General features: G+C 41.6%; 1 protein-coding gene across 1 annotated transcript in view; it reads right to left on the bottom strand.

Annotated features, from left to right (window-relative positions):
* Positions 1-16,398, bottom strand: part of LOC129410607 (homeodomain-interacting protein kinase 1-like) — a 29,259-nt gene extending 12,861 nt beyond the window's left edge. The window contains exon 1 of the mRNA XM_055159091.1: positions 16,283-16,398. Within this exon, the coding sequence (XP_055015066.1) occupies positions 16,283-16,398 (116 nt within the window). The remainder of the gene's footprint in view (positions 1-16,282) is intronic.
* Between the last annotated feature and the right edge of the window lie 5,224 nt (positions 16,399-21,622).

Below are 21,622 nucleotides of genomic sequence, written 5' to 3' on the forward strand. Positions count from 1 at the left end.
TTGGCAGTCATTTAAAAAACCGTCTACTTCCGATATGACCCCTCCAATTTGTCCTGAATACAGCGATCGCCCCAAATATGAATAAACTCACTAACCTCCGATCATGACGTGTAGGTGGGATGATTGCAACCTGACCGTTCAGACTGAAGTCACATGTCAAAAGATCGGTATGTATTGGTTTTAGGAGCACATATCCAAGTGTCCTGGGTCGCCTTTGAAAAAAAATCTGATCTGTGTTTTCCAGACTGTCATTAAAAGATCAGATAAAGGTCACATAGGGGCCAAAAAAATCTGATTTGGGTCACTTCAGGCTGCAGTGTGAACGTAGCCTAAGTCTGCCGTGTCCTGTCTAATTGTGAAGCATTTTATTGTCTGAGAATCAGGAAGTACAGTGTTAACATGCTAGTTGCTGTTACCATGATGGCAGAACTCCATGCTGGCCTCTGATAGTTGTGAAAAACTCTTATAAACTCATCGCAGTGAATAATTCGATAAGGTAAGTGAGGAAGAACTCTGGAGCACTGCAAACTGTTTACAATGAACTTAGGCTACGTCCAGACTGCAGCATGAAGTGACCCAAATCCGATTTTTTGGCCCCTGTGTGACCTGTATCTGATCTTTTATTGACAGTCTGAACGACACAGATCCAATTTTTTCAAATGTGACCCAGGACACTTGGATATGTGCTCCTGAAACTGATACATATCTGATCTTTTGACATGTGACTTCAGTGTGAACGGTCAAAGTGCATTCATCCACCTACACGTTATCAACAAGACACAAACGTCACTATTCTGCACTGAAGTAGGTGAAAATTGTTAATGAACTCCGTGTCGCTGAAGTGAAGCACATCACCACTCACCACTCTTGGCTCCGTCTCCACATCCACACGTTCCTTTCAACGGACGTCGCTGCCGCTGTCCCACAAAACACCACGACCAAAAACCTCGTCCTTCTCCTTCTCAATCTCCTCCTTAAAACAAGTAAGTTGTTCATGTTCTGGCTCCGGTACGAGAGGAACTTTAAAATCTCCAGGTGCTCAATGCTCACATCCATGTTTGGACAACTTCTGTAAACACAGAGACGCTCGCTGTGGTTGACGTCGTCGTGTCTCCAGTGCACATGCGGGACACTTTTGGGCCGTTTAATGTTCACACTGGAGTCACATACAAGTCACATTTTAATTGGAAATGTGAACGACCTCGCGAAAACATCGGATTTCATAAAAAAATCTGAATTGAGCGTTAAGCCCTGCAGTCTGAACGTAGTCTTATACTGTTTTTCATGTTTATAAGACAGTAAAAATCAAATACAGCCCCTTTAAGCTTTTACATTTGGTCTGTACTGGCTTTTAAATACATCTTGGGGTCACCTTGGTGCTTGGATTTGATTTTAGAACATAAAATGATGAGTACATTTGGGGGGAAAAAAACACAAAACACTTTAAAAGCAAAGTCCCATCTTTACTTCAGGTATTAGATTTGAGATTTGTGTTAGAGCTCCACCTGCTGACGGCAACAGGAATGAACTATTGAAAAAAACAAAACAACAGGGCTTCAGCAACAGTGCCTCCTGCTAATGTGTCCATGTGTTTGTGAACGCAATCTATTCTGAACGATCTGGAGAAGAGCCCAACTGAGGGATTTCATTAAGTGATTTCAATTAAAGAAAAAGAGAGGAGGAGGAGGAGTGGAGGACAGAGAGGAGATGAAAGAAAGATAGAGATGACTGAATGATAAGGAGAGACAGAGAGGAAGTGGAGGACATTGCTCTAGTTCGGAATTAAAATATTCTCCTTCAAATTTAGATGGAAATAATAATTCTGAAATGAGGTTTACATAGAAAACACGTTAAATCTCCTTTATTTAATTCCACTCAGTGTCTGGAGGTGGGGAAGGTTCTGATTGGACAGACACAAATGTATTTATGGCTAGGTTCAGACTGCAGGGCTTAACGCTCAATTAAGATTTTTTTGTGAAATCTGATGTTTTCGCGAGGTTGTTCACATTTCCAGTTAAATGTGACTTGTATGTGACTCCAGTGTGAACATTAAACAGCCCGAAAGTGTCCCACATGTGACACTGGAGACACGACGACATCAACCGCAGTGAGCGTCTCTGTGTTTACGGAAGTTGTCCAAACATGGACGTGAGCATCGAGCACCTGGAGATTTTAAAGTTCCTCTCGTACCGGAGCCACAACATGAACAACTTACTAGTTTTAAGGAGGAGATTGAGAAGGAGAAGGACGAGGTTTTTGGCCGTGGTGTTTTGTGGGACAGCGGCAGCGACGTCCGTTGAAAGGAACGTGTGGATGTGGAGACGGAGCCAAGAGTGGTGAGTGGTGATGTGCTTCACTTCAGTGACACAGAGTTCATTAACAATTTTCTCCTACTTCAACGCAGAATAGTGACGTTTGTGTCTTGTTGATAACATATAGGTGGATGAATGCACTTTGACCGTTCAGACTGAAGTCACATGTCAAAAGATCAGATATGTATCGGTTTCAGGAGCACATATCCAAGTGTCCTGGGTCGTATATGAAAAAATCGGGTCTGTGTCGTTCAGACTGTCATTAAAAGATCAGATACAGGTCACATGGGGGCCAAAAAATCGGATTTGGGTCACTTCAGAAAGAGAGGAGCGGAGGACGGAGAGAAGAGGGCAAGAAGAAAGAAATCGATGAATGAAAAAGAGAAGAAAGAAAAGAGAAGGAAGGAGAGTAAATCAGAGAGAGAGATGAGAGGAGAGGAGTGGAGGACAGAGAGAGGTCAGAGTTTGAAGAAGAAAAGATGTCCATGTGCATATGAATGAGCAGCTGAAGTGTGCGCTCAGAGCTGCTCTCGGCCTTCACTTTGTTTTGTTCATGAATCACGGTTTGTGTCACTGCAAACTACAATTTCACTCAAACTGACTCAGATCATTTTGGACATTTCCTCGTGTTCAACTCTTCTCCTGTTTCTATGTTGTTAAACGGCATCAACCAAATTTTAACAACATTTTTAAATTGTACATATAGACTGGAAAAAAAAAGGTTGTTGGATTTGCGTAAAAAAGTTATGGCAAACGGTTGCATGCAATAAAATTATGTTTAGGCTTTGAAACTTATTTCGATCCTCTCTACACATATTTTTCTCAGAACATGAACGTCACTTTTTCATGTAGATGAAATTTGATCAAATCATGCTGAATAGGCATATTTATCTCATGTTACCTTATCATGAAATGTATAAGTATGTATAATGTAATTTAATTGATGTAATTCTATAAAATAATACAAAAACAGTCTTTAGTTTTCCACAGTTCTGTCTTGTCTTAACAGAATCAAACACACACAGAGACACACAGTTTGGAGCTGGACAGTGTGAAGATTTATTCCAGTGAAGAAGCTCTGGTCTCTGTGGACACACAAATAACATGATCACATTCTGATGATCTACTCTGTTGTACATGTTTAAATACATTTAAAGTACTTATTACTACAATAATGGACCAGAACATTAGAACTGTATTTGCAGAAACAAAACTCACCATGTGCTGTTTTTCTTCCTCTAAACGCAGTAAGAGGGAGGGCATCTGGTATAAAGTCTCCTAGTGCCACATCACCCTGTAGAAACACGAAAACTGTTTCAATAGAAGTTCATTTTGAAACATTTGTTTAAAATCATTTTAGTTGGTTTACTTACTTTGTTCATCTGTGCTCTGTGTTTTGTTGGTTCTCAAACATCTTCCTTTTTTCTGAAACATCAGCTGTAACTTTCATGAACTTCCCCACAGCTCAGCAGAGCTCTGGACGTCACTCTGTGTTTGTAGACGACTCTGGAACAAACACATTAAAATCTGAGTACAACTATCATACTCTTGTAGATGGACAGTCAAATATAATTTGTTTCATGGAAACAGTCCTGACATTAACTCTAATTTCAAATAAAACACCACAAACATGTTTTAACAATGACGTCATTCTAGTCCAGAGAAGCAAATAACATCTTTGAAAAGTCTCACCTCCAGATCAGCTCTCATAATCCTCCTGCTCCACACTGTGTGTCTCTGCTCCTGGATCTGTCCTGTGTCCTGTTACATTTGAATTTTCCCTCCAAAAGTTTTGAGGAGGAGAATTCCAGAGGGAGGAGCCTCACCACAGATTATAATAAAGTCATGTTTCCTCAACCTGATTAAAACATGCAGGTCTCACATCAGCCACAATCAAGTGACCTTTGTAAGATTTAAACATGCTGGACAGAGAAACATTTTTAAAAAGGTCATGTTATTGTTGTCAAAGTAGTTTTTGCTCCCCACTTACGGCACTATTTAGGGGTCATGCTATTTTTAGGGGTGTCTGTATGACCAGCGAGTGAAAAAGTAGTGCACTCAAAATTTCCCACAAGGCACCTTGAAAAGTAGTGGACATCAGTGGTCACTCACGGATCTATAATAAAACTGGATAAGCTCCTCCCCCTAACCCCATCAAAATAACTGTGAAGATGTTGAACTTTTGTGCTATATATGGACTAAACCAGGACTAAACCAGGTCTAAACCAGGACTGAACCAGGACTGAACCAGGACTGATCCCAGGTCCAAACCAGGACTGAACCAGGACTAAACCAGGTCTAAACCAGGACTGAACCAGGACTGATCCCAGGTCCAAACCAGGACTAAAATAGGACTAAACTAGGTCTAAACCAGGTCTAAATCAGGACTAAACTAGGACTAATCTAGAGCTGAACTAGGATTGAACCAGGTCTAACCCAGAACTAAACCAGGACTAATCTTGGACTAGAACGTGATTGGGCGTCGGCTGCGGTTAGTTCCGTGTAGTGCGGAGTTCTGCGCCGGTCCGTTCGGTCTACTCGGTGCACCTGTGGCATTTCACTGCTGCTGATGTCGCGGTGATTACAGGGAATGAAGAAAAACGAAAAACCCACCACTTCAATCCAGGTTAAAAAAGCATTGTGATGCACTTTACTCACATTTGTACCGAGTAAAATATTACTATTTTTTTCCCTGTAATACCACATTACTGCATTACAGTAAAAAGCGACGCATTGCAGCTAGTGATGGGAAAATGAGTCGGAGCTCTGGAGCACGTCTCGTTCTTTCTGAAACAAATTGCTCTGAAGCACTGCCTCGGAGCTCGTCTCACAGCAGTGACCAAAGTGTGGAAGTGTCGGTCCCTCCCCCTACTGCTTCACTCTACGTGTCAAACGCTTCAGTGTATTGAAGCGTTTCATTGGTTCAGCGAATGTTCCGCTCTGTGATTGGTTCAGAGTGTTCAGAGTGTTCAGTGCACTTCTGTGGTTTGACAAGCGCTAAACTGCTACAGTATAAAAGATGCACCAATATTTCTTAAAAATGTTGGGTAGTGAGGAGTATTGTGTGACGTTAGTGGTGATTTTAGTGACTTTTGTTTCATTTTCGACGGCATCTACAAGTGGAAAAAAGGTTGTTGTTGTTGTTGTACAAGTATTGTCTTCTTACACTAACAATACTTCATCGATGCTGAGACACCTGTGTGCCAATGTCGAACCATTTGAGACAATATTGCGACTGAGGTGTCAATGCTTCACGAGGCTGCATTTGCCCATCACTAATTGCAGCAACTCGTTACTTTTATAAGGCGTTACTCCAAACACTGTAGATAGCAGGGTGGACATTCGGACACATCCCCATGGACGCACAATTGGACAGGAAGTAGTGACGCTCACAGTGCGGTTGCCAGGCGCTAATAATGTACCCAGAGTCTACGGCAGGTTTACTGACGCTGTTTTGTGAGATGTTGCATAAACTTACAATCGTTTGAACTAAGGTCACTATAAGGCTACGTTCAGACTGCAGGGCTTAACGCTCAGTTCAGATTTTTTGTGAAATCCGATGTTTTTGCAAGGTCGTTCACATTTCCAATTAAATGTGACTTGTGTGTGATCTCCAGTGCGAACATTAAACGGCCCAAAAGTGTCCCGCATGAGCACTGGAGACACGACGACGTCAACCGCAGCGAGCGTCTCTGTGTTTACAGAAGTTTTCCAAACATGGACGCAGCATTGAGCACCTGGAGATTTTAAAATTCCTCTCGTACCGGAGCCAGAACATGAACAACTTACTTGTTTTAAGGAGGAGATTGAGAAGGAGAAGGACGAGGTTTTTGGTCGTGGTGTTTTGTGGGGCAGCGGCAGCAACGTCCGTTGAGTGGTGAGTGGTGATGTGCTTCACTTCAGTGACACAGAGTTCATTAATAATTTTCGTCTACTTCAGTGCAGAATAGTGACGTTTGTGGCTCGTTCATAACGTGTAGGTGGATGAATTCGCTTTGGCCGTTCAGACTGAAGTCACGTGTCAAAAGATCAGATATGTATCGGTTTTAGGAGCACATATCCAAGTGTCCTGGGTCACATTTGAAAAAATCGGATCTGTGTGGTTCAGACTGTCAATAAAAGATCAGATACAGGTCACACAGGGGCCAAAAAATCAGATTTGGGTCACTTCAGGCTGCAGTCTGAAGTGAAGCCTAAGTCATGTAAACAGAATGATATAGACTAAACATGTTTATGTTGAAGTCAGTTAACAAACGCGACTCTGTTGCTATGTGCTCTGTCCTTCCAGTCGTATCATGTAGCATAACAATATTAGCCACAAAGTGTATCGGATTCAGTTTAACCTTTAAGCTCGCCGCTCCCCTGTCACGTTACCTTCTGAACATAGACTCATAATGAAGACGGGCAGAGGACAGAGCGCGTTTAATGAAGAACACATGATCCGCGCGGGGAGCCTTGGACTACGTTTAAAGTCCATCACATGTGCGTGGGTATTTCTGTCTGTGGCTCTGTTTACTGTGGGAGAAATAGAGCAGGTGATGACCGCATGTCTCTGGTGTATTTTGGGCTTTATGTGTCCTCTCAAAAGTATTCACGCCATCGTAAAGAAATGCAACAGAGTTTAATAATAATCGCCGTTTGCGGACAGTAAATCGTGAAATGTTTATAGTGAATTTTTGAAATGGGCCTTCGTGTGAGCGCGGCGGATGTGGAGGTGTCAGCTGTTACTGTGGATTCTAACGGTCAAAGCTGGAGTAGCTTTGTAGGTCAGGTTTGCTCAGAAAAGGACTGGAGTTTAAATATAGGAAAGCATGACTCTAAACATGTCAAAATAATATGGTCAAGCATAAGAATATGCAAAGCCATAGTATTTTTATTTATCCTATTTCCTGTTTATGATATAGAATCAAATATAAATGATTTCCTTTCCTGTAATTATTTATTTCTTCTCTGTAATTATATTGATTATAGCCAACCAAAGCATGAAATGTTGAGGAGAAAAACACAATTTATTTAATCAAAGCTTTGATTTATATAAACTGCCAAAAAAAAAAAATAGACATTTTCACTGGTACTTTCTATGGCAGCAGTACTAGTTTTTCATCAGTGTGAAGGCAGAGTCGTGTTGGCAGCAGTTGCTGATTTGCATGTGATAACCTTTTTCACATTTCACAACAGTGATAAAGGTTAAATCAATATTGAGAACCTGTAATAAAAGATACTGCATGGGACATAGGACCACTGGATTATCCAATCAGAAAGCAGAGTGATCCTCACATGAGTCTCTGATTTGAGTTGCCAGCACCGGTCTGTAAAATCTGTTGGAAATAAACTTAAGGGTGTTTTCACATTGCTAGTTTGATTATTTGGTCCAGACCAGGCAATACAATTGTTATTTGTTACAAACTGGCTCAAGGTTCGAACAAGGGAGAGTCCACACATGTTTTTAAAAAGTACAAAAATAGATATTTATTTACAAGCAAGGTGCAAATAAAGTTGTGGCTGCACAGTGGAGAGGAGAGAAGAGAAAGAGCAGTCTCCAGCAGCCAGCTTTTAAAGGTGGTGGACCGCGCCCACAATCAGGTGCAGCTCGTTGATTGGCCCTCCAACTTTGGAATCTGGAAGGGAGGAGGGAGAGAGAGCCAGCAGCAGCACAAACACATACCCACAAAACACAGACCCAAGCTGGGGTCGTAACATATGATATAGCATATAGAGTCCAGTGAGGTTCTTTCACACCTGCAAAAGAACTAAATCTGGTCCGACTGACATATATCCAAGGCTCCTGCGCACAGTGGGTTCAACAGCACGTGGCTCGGGGACGCTGAGGCTCCCCGGCATGCCAGACCTCTCGGAAGTGAGGCCAATACGCACTTGGAGTGCTCAAGTCCGAGCCTGCCCTCCCATGATTCATTTCAAATAGTTGGTTTCAACCTATTGTCTATGGTTTGGACCTGAAGTTAGCATTCACACCAGAGGGACCGCACCAGAGTTTGGCATTTGTTGTGGACTCAAGTGGACTTAGATCAACTCTGTTTTGAGGTCTCGGTCCTCTTAATTTAGTGCAGATCCGAGTGCGACTGAAGCTTTCACACCAACAAAACGTTTGGTACACACCAACTGCTGTCAGTGTGACAGAACACTAAAATGCCTCTCTCTGATCTGAATAATCTCTACCTAAACCCCAGTACCTGCATCAATCACGACCAGCTCCCGATTGGCATTCGTAGGTCGCAAGAAAATCAAACTTATTTGAAATCCAGTCGCCTCTTGTGAGGGTTTCGCTCTGTTGAAGTCGTTCCACGAGCAGATTTGCAAGAATCTGTCAGACTGAGCATGTGCGGACACAGAAGAAGAAGGAGGATATGAATGTTTTTGGACACAGGACACAGAGGCTCAGCTAATCGAGCAACACAGAACAGAAGTTTGGTGAAAAACTTGATGCTACTTACCACCAGTTCCCTCTGAAAAACTGACAACCTGTACTGCCCACGTCTGCCCACGTCTGCCCACGTCTGCCCACGTCTGTCCACGTCTGCCCACGTCTGCCCACGTCTGCCCACGTCTGTCCACGTCTGCCCACGTCTGCCCACGTCTGCCCACGTCTGCCCACGTCTGCCCACGTCTGCCCACGTCTGTCCACGTCTGCCCAGCCATTTCTGAGACCAGATTCGTCGCCTCTTCTTTTTGGGTTTGTCTGCGCAGAGAATGGCACAAATTGCCAGGGCAGTGCATCTGTTTTTTTGCCTGGATCAGCATCATGTCTCCGCACATCTGTGGTTTTCTAATTCCGTGGTTTTCTTCTTTGTGGTCGTTATGTGATCGTACAGTGTGCGCAGGCAGGTCACATCCGAGCATCGGTTTGTACAGTGTGAGAACATGATTCGTGAGCTGTGAACTTTTAAACGCTGCGATTTGGTCGTACAGTTTAAGCTGGGGCTGAGTGACACGACCCAAAATATCGCACAGTGTACACCCGGCATTAGTCAAACATGTGAATGAAACAAAACACAACACAACTCCAGGTCAGTTTTTGAGGAGGTAACAACATTCTAACATGGATTAAAGCTCACAAGAGTCCATTCTGTGTCATATAGGACCTTTAAGACACTTACAGTAACTTTTCATAGCAGTAAGAGCGAGGCCACATACCTACATCTTAAATCTGCAACTCTGAACAAGCATCACTCAAAAACATCTATTCCATCGCAGCAGGGGGGCTAACCACTCTGCCGCGGTAATAACTATAATGCAATCTTGTGTTCCAGGTTCTTCTCATTTGTTTGTTCTCATCCTGCTCTGACTCAGCGCTCTGTGTGGGCCGCGGAGAAGGTCATTAGATTGTATTTTCACACAGTTTTGATGTATGGCGTGTTTATGGAGCTTTAATGAGCGGCTCCCATCACTCACACTGACTCTGTAACCTGGAGGACAGCGCGGGGAACACGGGGAAAACAATGCAGATTTATGGGACCTGACTTGTAATAATGTAGGTTTGTTATTAGAAAGATACAGGACTATTTTGGGGAAATACTGATACCTGTGTGGAGGATGAGATTTCGAAAATACGTAGAAGACAAGGCAGTGGCACAGTGGCGAAGTAACAAAAACCAAGATGGAAAATGGTATAAATTAAGTAATAATTTAATGAACAGGGATATAAATGGCAAAATAACAAAAGTGGTCTAAAATATATACACAAAATAACCTAAACTAAGAAACAAAATAACAAGATTAACCAAAAAAGGGTCATGTAGGTCTATAAAAAAAAAAAAAAGTGACTAAACTAAGGGACACAGAAACACAACTAAATTACAAGTGTCACATAATAAAGTCCAGTGTTGGGAAGGTGACTTTTAAAATGTAATCCCCTACAGATTACAGATTACATACCCCAAAATGTAGTTTGTAACATAATCCATTAAATTACTTAAAGTGAGTAATGTAATCTGAATACTTTGGATTACTTGATTTGCTGTAGAGAAGCAAAGATGAGGAAATCTTCACATAAGATGTTTTATCTGCTAAAAGACAATGAAAAAAGCCCAGTTTTTATTAAAAATATTATTGATAGAAGAGGAGGAGACATGGTCCACGCAGCATGGTTTAGTTAAAAACTGTTTTAGTCCTGGTGTAGACCTGGTTTAATCCTGGTTTTAGTCCTGGTTTAGACCTGATTTAGACCTGGTTTTAGTCCTGTTAAATCCTGTTTTAGACCTGGTTGTAGACCTGGTTTGGACCTGGTTTAGTGTCCGGCAATGAGTGGAATTACCGAAAAAAAAAAAAAAAAAAAAGGAATATAGCCCCAAATGTGAAAACAAGAAAATACCACAGTGTAATCCATTTATTTCAACAAAGTAATTGTAATTACCACTCACTGAAACAGTAACTGTAACTGAATACAGTTACTCATAATTTGTACTCTGATTATGTAACTCCGGTACATGTAATCTGTTACTCCCCAACACTGATAAAGTCACATAAACCTGCAAACAGAATCGAGTGACAACTAAAAACTCACAAAACTAAACTAAACTAAACTAGCGTCTCACACACAAAATCAGACACGTACTAGTACTCTGCAAAAACTAGTACACACACACACACACACACACACACACACACACACATGCACACACCTTACCTCTGTTTTCCTGTCAAAAATAGTTCACATAAACAAAGGCATTTCTCATTTGTAATTCACTAACTACATCAGCCCAGCAAATAAGATGAGAATAATTTACAGCATCCAACTATAAATATGTCGGCATATTCATGTGTCTCAGTTCATAATGTACATCATATATATTATATAATAATAATAACTTAATTAACAACATCCAAGTATAAACAGTACATGCAGGTATATTCATTTCAGTATTATCATTATCATTATTGTTGTTATTATCAAATTCATGTTAGTGATGAGTCATATTTGGCCATTTAACATTTTCAACTGAAGAACATACAAATTTATGAAAAATATTTTTAAAGGTGCTGTAGCCAGGCTGGCGCCCCCTAGTGCCCAACGCTTAGTTTCTCATTTTCTCATTTCAATTTCATTTCTCTCCAGGGACTAAGTCAGGAATCAGAATACACTAGACCAGGGGTCTCCAACCTTTTTCCTCCGGTGAGCTACCTTTACAAAATAAAAATGCCAGAGAGCTCCTCATTTTGGCAGTCGCAACAAACTGAGTAAATATAAGAGCCACAGCCTTAGACAGGAATAGTCAGAGGACTATAATCCATTTATTAGTGCAGAAAGTAAAGTAAATTAGGCATAAAAATGATATATTTACAATTTTATTAGTCAGTCTAGTCATCTAATTTTGTTATTCAGCTCAAAACTTATAATTCAGAAATTGTTTGGTGAGCTACTTGGAAGGGGATGGAGAGCTACTGGTGGCTCCCGAACTACAGGTTGGAGACCCCTGCACTAGACAGTTTAAAAAACCCTGGAAGTTGGTGATCACGCACCTGCTGATCAGCGAGGAGCTGAACCAGCCCGAGTCATGATATCAGACTGTATACGCTCTCCTCCTTTGGATTTCCTTTGACAAACACAAACTTAGCTTTTTTTTTTTTTTTTTTTTTGCACCTTTAATTCAAAGTTCATCTCACAGAAATGACAATGATCATTCAGACATGTTCACTCTCTGTTTTGTTTGCTGTTGTGCCTGCAGTTATTTGAACACTACTGAGTGTTCCGGCACATTCCATACATGATGATGAATCAGTCTAGTGGTGCCCCCCACTGGTTGTGAATGGTTGGTGCCTCTGGGCATCGTGTCACTGGCCCATATGGACAGTATTGGGGAGTAACAGATTACATGTACTGGAGTTATGTAATCAGAGTACAAATTATGAGTAACTGTATTCAGTTACAGTTACTGTGTTACTGTTTCAGTGAGTGGTAATTAGATTACAGTTACTTTGTTGAAATAAATGCATTACACGACGGTATTTTCCTGTTTTCACATTTGGGGCTATATCCCCTTTTTTTTTTTTGGTAATTCCACTCATTGCCGTACACTAAACCAGGTCTAAAACCAGGAAAAAAACAGGTCTAAACCAGGACTAAACCAGGTCTAAAACCAGGAAAAAAACTGGTTTAAATCAGGACTAAATCAGGACTAAAACCAGGACTAAAACAGGATTTAACAGGATTTAAATGGACTAAACCAGGACTAAAATCAGGATTAAAATCAGGACTAAAACCAGGACTAAACCATGCTGTGCAGTCCATGTCTCCTCCTTCTTTTCTATCAATAATATTTTTAATTTGGTTCAGTAAAATCTGCGCTTTTTATTTTCTTTTAGCAGACAAAAAAATCTTATGTTACGATATCCTGGTCTTTGCTTCTCTAGAGCAAATCAAGTAATCCAAAGTATTCAGATTACGTTACTCACTTTAAGTAATTTAATGGATTACGTTACAAACTACATTTTGGGGTGTGTAATCTGTAATCTGTAGGGGAATACATTTTAAAAGTCACCTTCCCAACACTGCATATGGATAATCCAGCCTTGCTTTGAAGTGGATAAGAGCTGTATAAAATGTGACCATGTACCATTTACCACTCACCTGCATTTAACGCATACGGGTCATTAAGACGTATCCCCTCACTAATGTTCATTTAGCATCACAACTGATTTTATCACACGTGATAAACTGTTTTAGTGCCGACATCATCACTGGCCAACGCTGCAACATCATGTTCACTGCACTTTGCACCGCTTTCTGCACCCAGGCTGCGCACCTCCACTGTGTTCATAAACAAATAATCCAGCTTTGCACTGTCACGTGTCCCCCATGGCAACGGTAACTACACCGACATGGCACACTATGTCACTGACTTCAGCAGCATCGGAGAAACATGGGCAGGTTTTGTTGAGTATTTGGTTGTTCTAGACGCTCTGAAAGGGATAAAAGGATTTGTTTCTTCACTGTTCCTCTGGAAATGACTCATCAGGATCAAACAAGGGAATTATCAAAAAAAAGACAGGAATTATGTCTAGAAAACATAAACCGTGAAGAGATTTCCAATGGTACCATCAAGACACACTCACGTCACTTTCATCAAGGGATTTGCTATTTCAATTGTTTCATAGTTTATTTAATGAGAGAAGCACATTTACTGAACTAAAATGTAAAAAGAAAACATTTGCAGTGTGAGTGGCAGTAGAAACTGGATCTTCCAGCACATATAAACATGTCACTTGTCGTAGGACCCATGTTTTCTTTATTGTCTTGTTTATCCACAACTATGTCTTCTAGAATTAATCACTTTTTGTGAGCGGATCTTTTCATGGTCGATTCTTTCGAGGTTCGACTCACAGACTCTTCGACTCGTGCTCCATGTTGATCATAGGAGCCCAGTGTGGGTTTCGTTGAATCGTAAACTAGTGCGGGTTTTCCTGGATAAATTAATACAATTTTTGTTCAGTAAATGTGCTTCTTTCATTAAATAAGCTATGAAACAATTAAAATAGCAAATACCTTGATGAAACTTCGGGTGTCTTGATGGTACCATTGGAAATCTCTTCATGGTTTATGTTCTCTAGACATAATCTGCGTCTTTTTTTTGATAATTCCCTTGTTTGAGCTCCTGATGAGTCATTTCCAGAGGAACAGTGAAGAAACAAATAATTTTATCCCTTTCAGAGCGTCTAGAACAACCAAATACACAACAAAACCTGCCCATGTTTCTCCAATGATACTGAAGTCAATGACATAGTGTTGCCCAGTGTCATGGTGGCGTAGGGACTGCTGCCATAGGGGTCACTTGATGGTGCAAAGCCTCTATATATATATATGCAGACAGTACATGGTGAATTTATTTTGACCTCAAGAGCTGTTTACACAATTCATCTGCACTGGGACAAGACACATTTTACTCAAATACATGGAGGAAAAAAAAGAGGCTTTAAACTGTAGTTCTTTTTTCTCAAATGCAATGTTACAGAATGCTTACTACAGCTCTCTCTCTCTCTAAGAACTCATTCTCCCAGCATGCACCACTCCCTCGGTCACCCAGAGGTCTCCAGTCCCCTCCAGCTCTTGTTCTTTTTCCTCTGTTTCTCCGCTGACGCAGCATCAGGACCCGGGGAGCGTTCAAAACACGGCAACGCGCTAAGAGGAACGCCGCTGTCACAGGAACGTCATGTTACTAAAATTACAACTCGTCACGTGACCGTTTCATGTAAAGCGCCGAGAGTTACCCAGAGTTCAGTGCGTTCTGGCCCATACACGAATCACCAGCGGCATTATGGGAGATTACGCCAGATGTATTCAAATGTACAGCAGTGACAAGTACATGTATTTAAAGGAGATGTAATGAACGTGAGTCTGAAACTAAGCCAAGTCATCGTTATCTCTCTCCTCCTTTCTCCTCCTACACTTTTTCTTTGTTTTCCTCCTTCCTCCTCCATCTTTCATTCTTTTTATCTGAAGTCCTTAAGCTTTGTCTCACACTCAGAGCAACCTTAAAGCAGACCTATTCTACAAAATGAACTTTTCAGATCTTTTTACTGTGTTATAGTTGTTTCTCCTTCTCATTTACTTTCTCGGAGTTGTTTTTGGAAGGACTTGTGCGTGTTTGCGCAGTCTTTAATTTCTATATTGTTGATAAATCCCTGTTTTAACGGCAACAGCGATATGCCTACTGCTCCATGCTTATTTCATTCTCCTTCTTCTTTTGTTTTCTTAATCAGTAATAGGCGTATAGGATTCAGCAGTGTCGTGTTTCATTTTGGTACAGATGAAAAAAATGTAGCTAGTGTGATGCTGTTACAACCCAGCTCTGCTAGGGACAGTGGGAAGTAACAAAATAACCAAGATTGTAAGGTGGTAAAACTAAAGTTGTGTTTTATTTAAAAGAACTGTTAAGGTGAAGCTAACAAAAAGAGGATATTTACAAGAATGACAAAAGGAGGCTCTAAACAGAGTGGCTAAATGTATAACTAAAAGTAGGCTAACCAAAACAGGGTATACAAAATGTCAAAAGAAAACAAATCCAGTTTCCAAACTTACAAAAGCCAAAAGGACTACTAGTGTCTCTAGGTTCACAAAATTACTTAGAGCGCCACAGCAAAAGTGGCACACAGTCCACAGCAGAACAGCAGCCCTGAGTGGCAGGGGGCGGGTCCTTTTATAGGGCTGGTCCTCCAGGTGTAGGCCCAGGATTGGCCAGGTGTTTCAGGTTCCACCAATCAGCAGGAGGGGCTCCAGATGCCAGCTTAAATTGAATCCTCCAATCACAGCATCACAGCAGGGGGTCTGTATATGGAGGCTTGCACACACACGGATCTAACCAGACATGGCCAGAGGAGGATCTGGAGGCCTGTGGCTGTAACAGATGCGCAGTTATCCACTGGAGGTGCCGGCTCTTTGTTGGAATGATGTTTACACTGACGTCAGCTCCCGTTGGGCATCACAGTTTTCTTGTCTGTCCTTAAGGCCTATAGAGGCTTTGCACCGTCACGTGTCACGTGAAATCTCTTTGCGGTTTATGTTCTCTAGACATAATTCCTGTCTATTTTTGATAATTCCCTTGTTTGAGATCCTGATGAGTCATTTCCAGAGGAACAGTGAAGAAACAAATCATTTTATCCCTTTCAGAGCGTCTAGAACAACCAAATACACAACAAAACCTGCCCATGTTTCTCCGATGCTGCTGAAGTCAGTGACATAGTGTTTCCCCGGTGTCATGGTGGCGTAGTTACTGTTGCCATGGGGGACACGTGCAAAGCCTCTATTGATATTTCATAAGAACATTTGCCCCGCCCCCTCTCTCTGCCCCGCCCCCTCTCTTACAGCTTACCTCCGTTTGACTTGAAACAGGACGTATATTGGTGACGTTTCTCTGTGTTTGATGAAGGAGACCAGTCACTGCAGGAGGGTTATATCGAGGGTATTTCTTTTCGTTCTCCAGACCTCTCTCTCTTTTTTTTTTTTAATTAGGCCAGACTTTTCTAGAATGATATTCATCTGAGCCTGAACCATGTTGGCGATGTCCCTGCGTAAATTCCTTGCCATTTTGTCACTGAGCGTCGCGTCGTACAGATGTTTGTATTTTCTCACCATTTCCGCCAGCTGTGCCAGCGGAAATGCAGGAAAAAGTCAGAGCAGCAGAAAACTGAGTGAGTGCTGGTCTGTTGATCTGTGTTCAGACTTTTCAACTTAAACCAGTAACACGTGAAATCCTCAGTTACATGTGTAACGTGTGTGGAGAACAGCAAAGAAAACTATGACAATCAATTTATGAGATAAGTCACACATTTTCACACCAGAATGGAATAGTTGAATAGTTTGAAATTACATTTTTGTTGAGTTTTGGTTTAATCAAATATAATGTTGCTAGAATTTAAACTTTAGTTGTAATAAATCTTTCCTTCCTGTCAAACTATAACAGTCCTTTTCAAATGGTGGGGGTGTGATGCTCGGGGGGGGCGACTTCAGTCTGAACGCCCAGAGTGCATTCATCCGACCTACACGTTACGTTGAACTCCGTGTCACTGAAGTGAAGCACATCACCACTCACCACTCTTGGCTCCATCTCCACATCCACACGCTCCTTTCAACGGACGTCGCTGCCGCTGCTCCACAAAACACCACGGCCAAAAACCTCGTCCTTCTCCTTCTCAATCTCCTCCTTAAAACAAGTAAGTTGTTCATGTTCTGGCTCCGGTACGAGAGGAACTTTAAAATCTCCAGGTGCTCGATGCTGCGTCCATGTTTGGACAACTTCTGTAAACACAGAGCACGCTCACTGCGGTTGACGTCGTCGTGTCTCCAGTGCACATGCGGGACACTTTTGGGCCGTTTAATGTTCACACTGGAGTCAAATACAAGTCACATTTAATTGGAAATGTGAACGACCTCGCAAAAACATCAGATTTCACAAAAAAATCTGAATTGAGCGTTAAGCCCTGCAGTCTGAACGTAGCCTTAGAGAAAGAGCAGAAAGTGCGTTCAGTTCATGAGGTGGAGTGAGTTGAAGTTGTGAGCTCAACACTGGGACAGATTTCAGCCCAAAGATGAACAACACAGAGAGAGAAAGAGAGAGAGAGAGAGAGAGAGAGTGCTGTGTCAGGAGAGTGCCACCTCACCTCAGCTCAATGTCATCTCTCTCTCCACACCTCTGTCACTCTCTCTTTCTCCTCTCTGCTCTCTATCCTTTCCTTTCCCATCTTTTTCCCCTTATGTCTTTCTATCTCTCCTCCCTCTCACTTCTCCCTCTGCTCTCATTCCTCTCTCTCTGTCACTGTCTCTGTCTCTTTAACTCTCTCTCTTCACTTCCGTCCCTCTAGCTCTCTAGCCCCCTCTCTCCTCTCTTCACCTCCCTCTCCTCCCGCGCTTTTATCCCTTTCATCCCCTATTTTCTGTTTCTCTCTCCTCCCCCCTCTCCCTCCATCCTTCTGTTTCCTTCCTTCTGTGTTTCTCTCTCCTTCTTCCTCCCTCTTTCTCCTCTCTCTCTCTCTCTCTCTCACACACACACGCACACACACACACACACACACACACACACACACACACGAGGATAAAGTACATTTAATTTTCATTTTGGTGTGAACCTTGTGCACCACCAGGCTCCACACAGGGGTGCTCCACACGGGGCGCTCTGGCCTCCACACGGGGCACTCTGGTTCACTCTGGGCTCCACACGGGGGCGCTCTGCTGCAGCTCGTACCATTTAAACGTGTGAAGAGGCCAAGATCTGGAGGGAAAAACCAACACAGTTTTAATACACTGCACCACTCCAGCGTGTTTAGGTAGAAACTCAATTTGTCAGCTGGACAAACGTTGCATTTATTTAGGTTGAAAACGTTCCACAGTTCATCCAAGCCTCTTCTTCACTTCTGGTCAGACGCTGGACCTGACATATGTATGTGTGTGTATATGTGTGTGTGTGTGTTTATAGGTCAGATCTGTGGAGAGGTTGTGAGAATGTCTCTTTTTGGAGCAATGAAACCCACACAGTAAAATAAAGGCTGGATAGAGAGGTGTAAAGCCGGAGCATTTTAGCTAAAGCGGTGACACCTTAAATGAAGTGTAGAGAGAGAAGTGAAAGTCAAACACACAAACACAGACTCAGGCTCCCCCTAGTGGACACGACCAAACACTACAAACACAACTGCACCACAGCGCCACAGCACACAAGAAAAAAAACAAAAAAAACATCAGCTCTGTACCTTTTATTACTTTATTTTATCCTTTTTTTCTTGATTTCTTCATTCTTCCTTCCTTCCTTCTTCTCTTTCTTCTTCCTTTATTTCTTCCTTCCCTTCCTTTCCCTTTTTCATTCCTCTCCCTTTTCCTTTCTTTCTCTATCTTTGTTTCCTCCTTTCTTCCTTCTTTTCACCTGTTCTTTCTTCTCTTCCTTCCTTCCTTCCTTCCTTTTTCTTTCTCTCCCTCTTTCTTTATTTCATTTTTTCTTTCTTCCTTTGTTTCTCCCGCTCTCCCTTCTTTCCTTGTTCCCTTTCTTTCTTCTCTTCAGTCCTTTCTTTCTCTCTCCATCCTTCTTGGGTCTTCCATCTTTCCTGGTTCCCTTTCTTCCTTCTCTCCCTTCCTTTTCCTTTTTTATTCCTTTCTTTCTTCCTTCTTTTCACCCGTACTTTCTTCTCTTCTTCTCTACCCGTTTCTGAGGAGATAACAACATTTGAACACCTTAAAGCTCACAAGAGTCAATCCTGTGTATAGGAGCTTTAAGAAATTGTAAACCACCTTAAATTACACACAATAATCCTGCTTTGTAAGTAAGAAAATCAGGAAACTTTCACAATTTTACAATTTTTCAACATCTTGAATATTAAAAACTCTAATTATTTGAATTTATTTGATTAATTGCCCAATCCATGCATTTACATTCTTGAGTGTATTGAGTATCGAGCCGATATGCAAACAAAAATAAACACACAAGAGTCATGACAGTTCAGTTTTAAGATTTCTTCATATATTTTGGTCAAGTCAAATGGCAAACGACATATGGTCACATGTTATAAATAAATACTTGCATTTTTACAATATTTGTACATATCTGCATGAACAGTCCAGGTCTGACAGAAGACAATGGATTTAAGACCAAAACAACAACAAGAACACAACTGTCCCTTCATTAAACTCACAATGTTATTTTTGTGCTAGAGACAAATGGACCTGGATAATTTTTAATACAAAAGCAGATAACGCATCGTCTCCGTGAACAGGTTTAGTAAAAAAAGACACAAAATCACAGAAATAGTCATAGATGATCTAAAATCGTAAAATGACTTGAGTTGTGACGTTGATCAGTTTTAGGCCTACAAGATCTGTTCCTGACAGCTGTTTCACATGTTTAAAGATGCACTATGGAACTTTAAAGTAGGGATGGGCATGATTAGTCGATTAATCGATAATTGATCATTAAGAATTTCATCGATTACGTTCATTTTAATCAACAAACCAAATGTAGGTTGCTGTGCGTCGCGTGACCAAACAGGTGTGTACATGTCTCTCTGCATCAGAAGGAGCGAGACACAAACAGTGGGTCAGTCTGCAACATACCGAAGCACAAATGTGTATTTAATGATGATTTGTACAAGAAATTCCACACTTTCCGTTCCGGTCGAGACAAGTGTGAGTCCATGTGCACAGTGTATAAAGCAGCACATATGTTTCGATGTCCAGTGGAAAAAGGTTTTACCAGGTGAGAGTCGCTCAATGTCGATGACGAGTCCCCACCTCCCTCCCCCGGACGGTGTCCTGGTTTTGACAAATGCAAATATGGTCACATTAACCTGTATTCACCTGAGTCGTGTCGCATCAGCGCATAAGAGCTGTTTTTTTCCTTTGCTTAGTTTATGCAAATTTGCCATGTGGTTTTAAGTTTTGTTTCTGTGAGACTTGTGCAAAACTGAATTAAACACATTATAATGTCAAACGGGCTGATGTGGCTCTAGAGTGGTTACGGTTTATATGTTGTAAAGTTGAATTTATTTATGCAGATTAGTAGTACAGATAGCAATAATAATGATGATCATTTTAATTTAAAAACATTAATGATTAATGGATAATCGATCGTTAACTCTCCCGACGATTGATTAAGGAAATTTAATTGAATGCCCATCCTACTTTAAACGTGGGGAGTATGCCACTTGCTAAACTCCAGGTCTTTGCTTATATGTCCCATAGTATGGCATTAAACAGATCTGTCTCCATGGAGACAAGTCTCTGACGTCACCAGGCAAAGTCACATGTCAGATGTGGAGACGCATGTCCGCCGCAAGGTGTTTGAGCAATTAAAAGGAGGGATGTACCGATACGATACAGGTATCGGACAGGCCTGTTGATGGAAAATTCGGGGGCCTGGGGCAAGAGACCTCACAGGGGCCCCATTTAATATAAATAGACAGGAAGAGGGTCCATCTCTGGGCCCCTAAAACCCTGGAGCTTGAAACAACAGACCTCTTTGTCCCCCTGTCTGCTGCCCTGGCACTATATCTGCACCGATATTGAACATTTTGGTGGATCAGATTTTGGTTCCGCTCATATTGACCTATAAATTGGTGTAATAAAATGATTTACTGCCAAACGCTGGCCCAAAATGTCTCATAATATTCAACTAGCAACTAACAAGCTTTAAGACCACCACACATTACAGGAATTTTCAATCTTAAACAATTTTTAAACGTGCGACAAAAAGCTCACACCACAAACAAGAAGAATGTTACAAGATTTTAAATCTACGATCACAAAGACTGCAGCAGAATATAAAGTTGTGAGAGCGATCACGTCAGCTGTTTCCTGTTTACAGTAAAACCAGTCACTCTGACACTCTTAAGTGTTCAAAAATCAGAGCTCTGCACTTGTAGTTCAGATACAAGTCAAACTGTGTTATTATTATTTGGGAAATGTGGAGCAATATTTCAGATACAGGAGTCACTCTCACTAATCTGCAGCTTCACCTTGACCTGCACGAGACTCAGATTATGTTCAGACTGCAGCCTGAAGTGACCCAAATCCGATTTTTTGGCCCCTATGTGACTGTATCTGATCTTTTAATGACAGTCTGAACGACACAGATCTGATTTTTTCAAATGTGACCCAGGACACTTGGATATGTGCTCCTGAAACTGATACATATCTGATCTTTTGACATGTGACTTCAGTCTGAACGGCCAAAGTGCATTCATCCACCTACACGTTATCAACAAGACACAAACGTACACAAATGTTCTTCTCGTCATACGAAAATTGTTAATGAACTCTGTGTCGCTGAAGTGAAGCACATCACCACTCACCACTCTTGGCTCCGTCTCCACATCCACAC

Source organism: Boleophthalmus pectinirostris, unplaced genomic scaffold (genome assembly GCF_026225935.1).
Source record: "Boleophthalmus pectinirostris isolate CB_2022bp ecotype Guang Dong unplaced genomic scaffold, ASM2622593v1 HiC_scaffold_23, whole genome shotgun sequence".
NCBI lineage: Eukaryota > Metazoa > Chordata > Actinopteri > Gobiiformes > Gobiidae > Boleophthalmus > Boleophthalmus pectinirostris.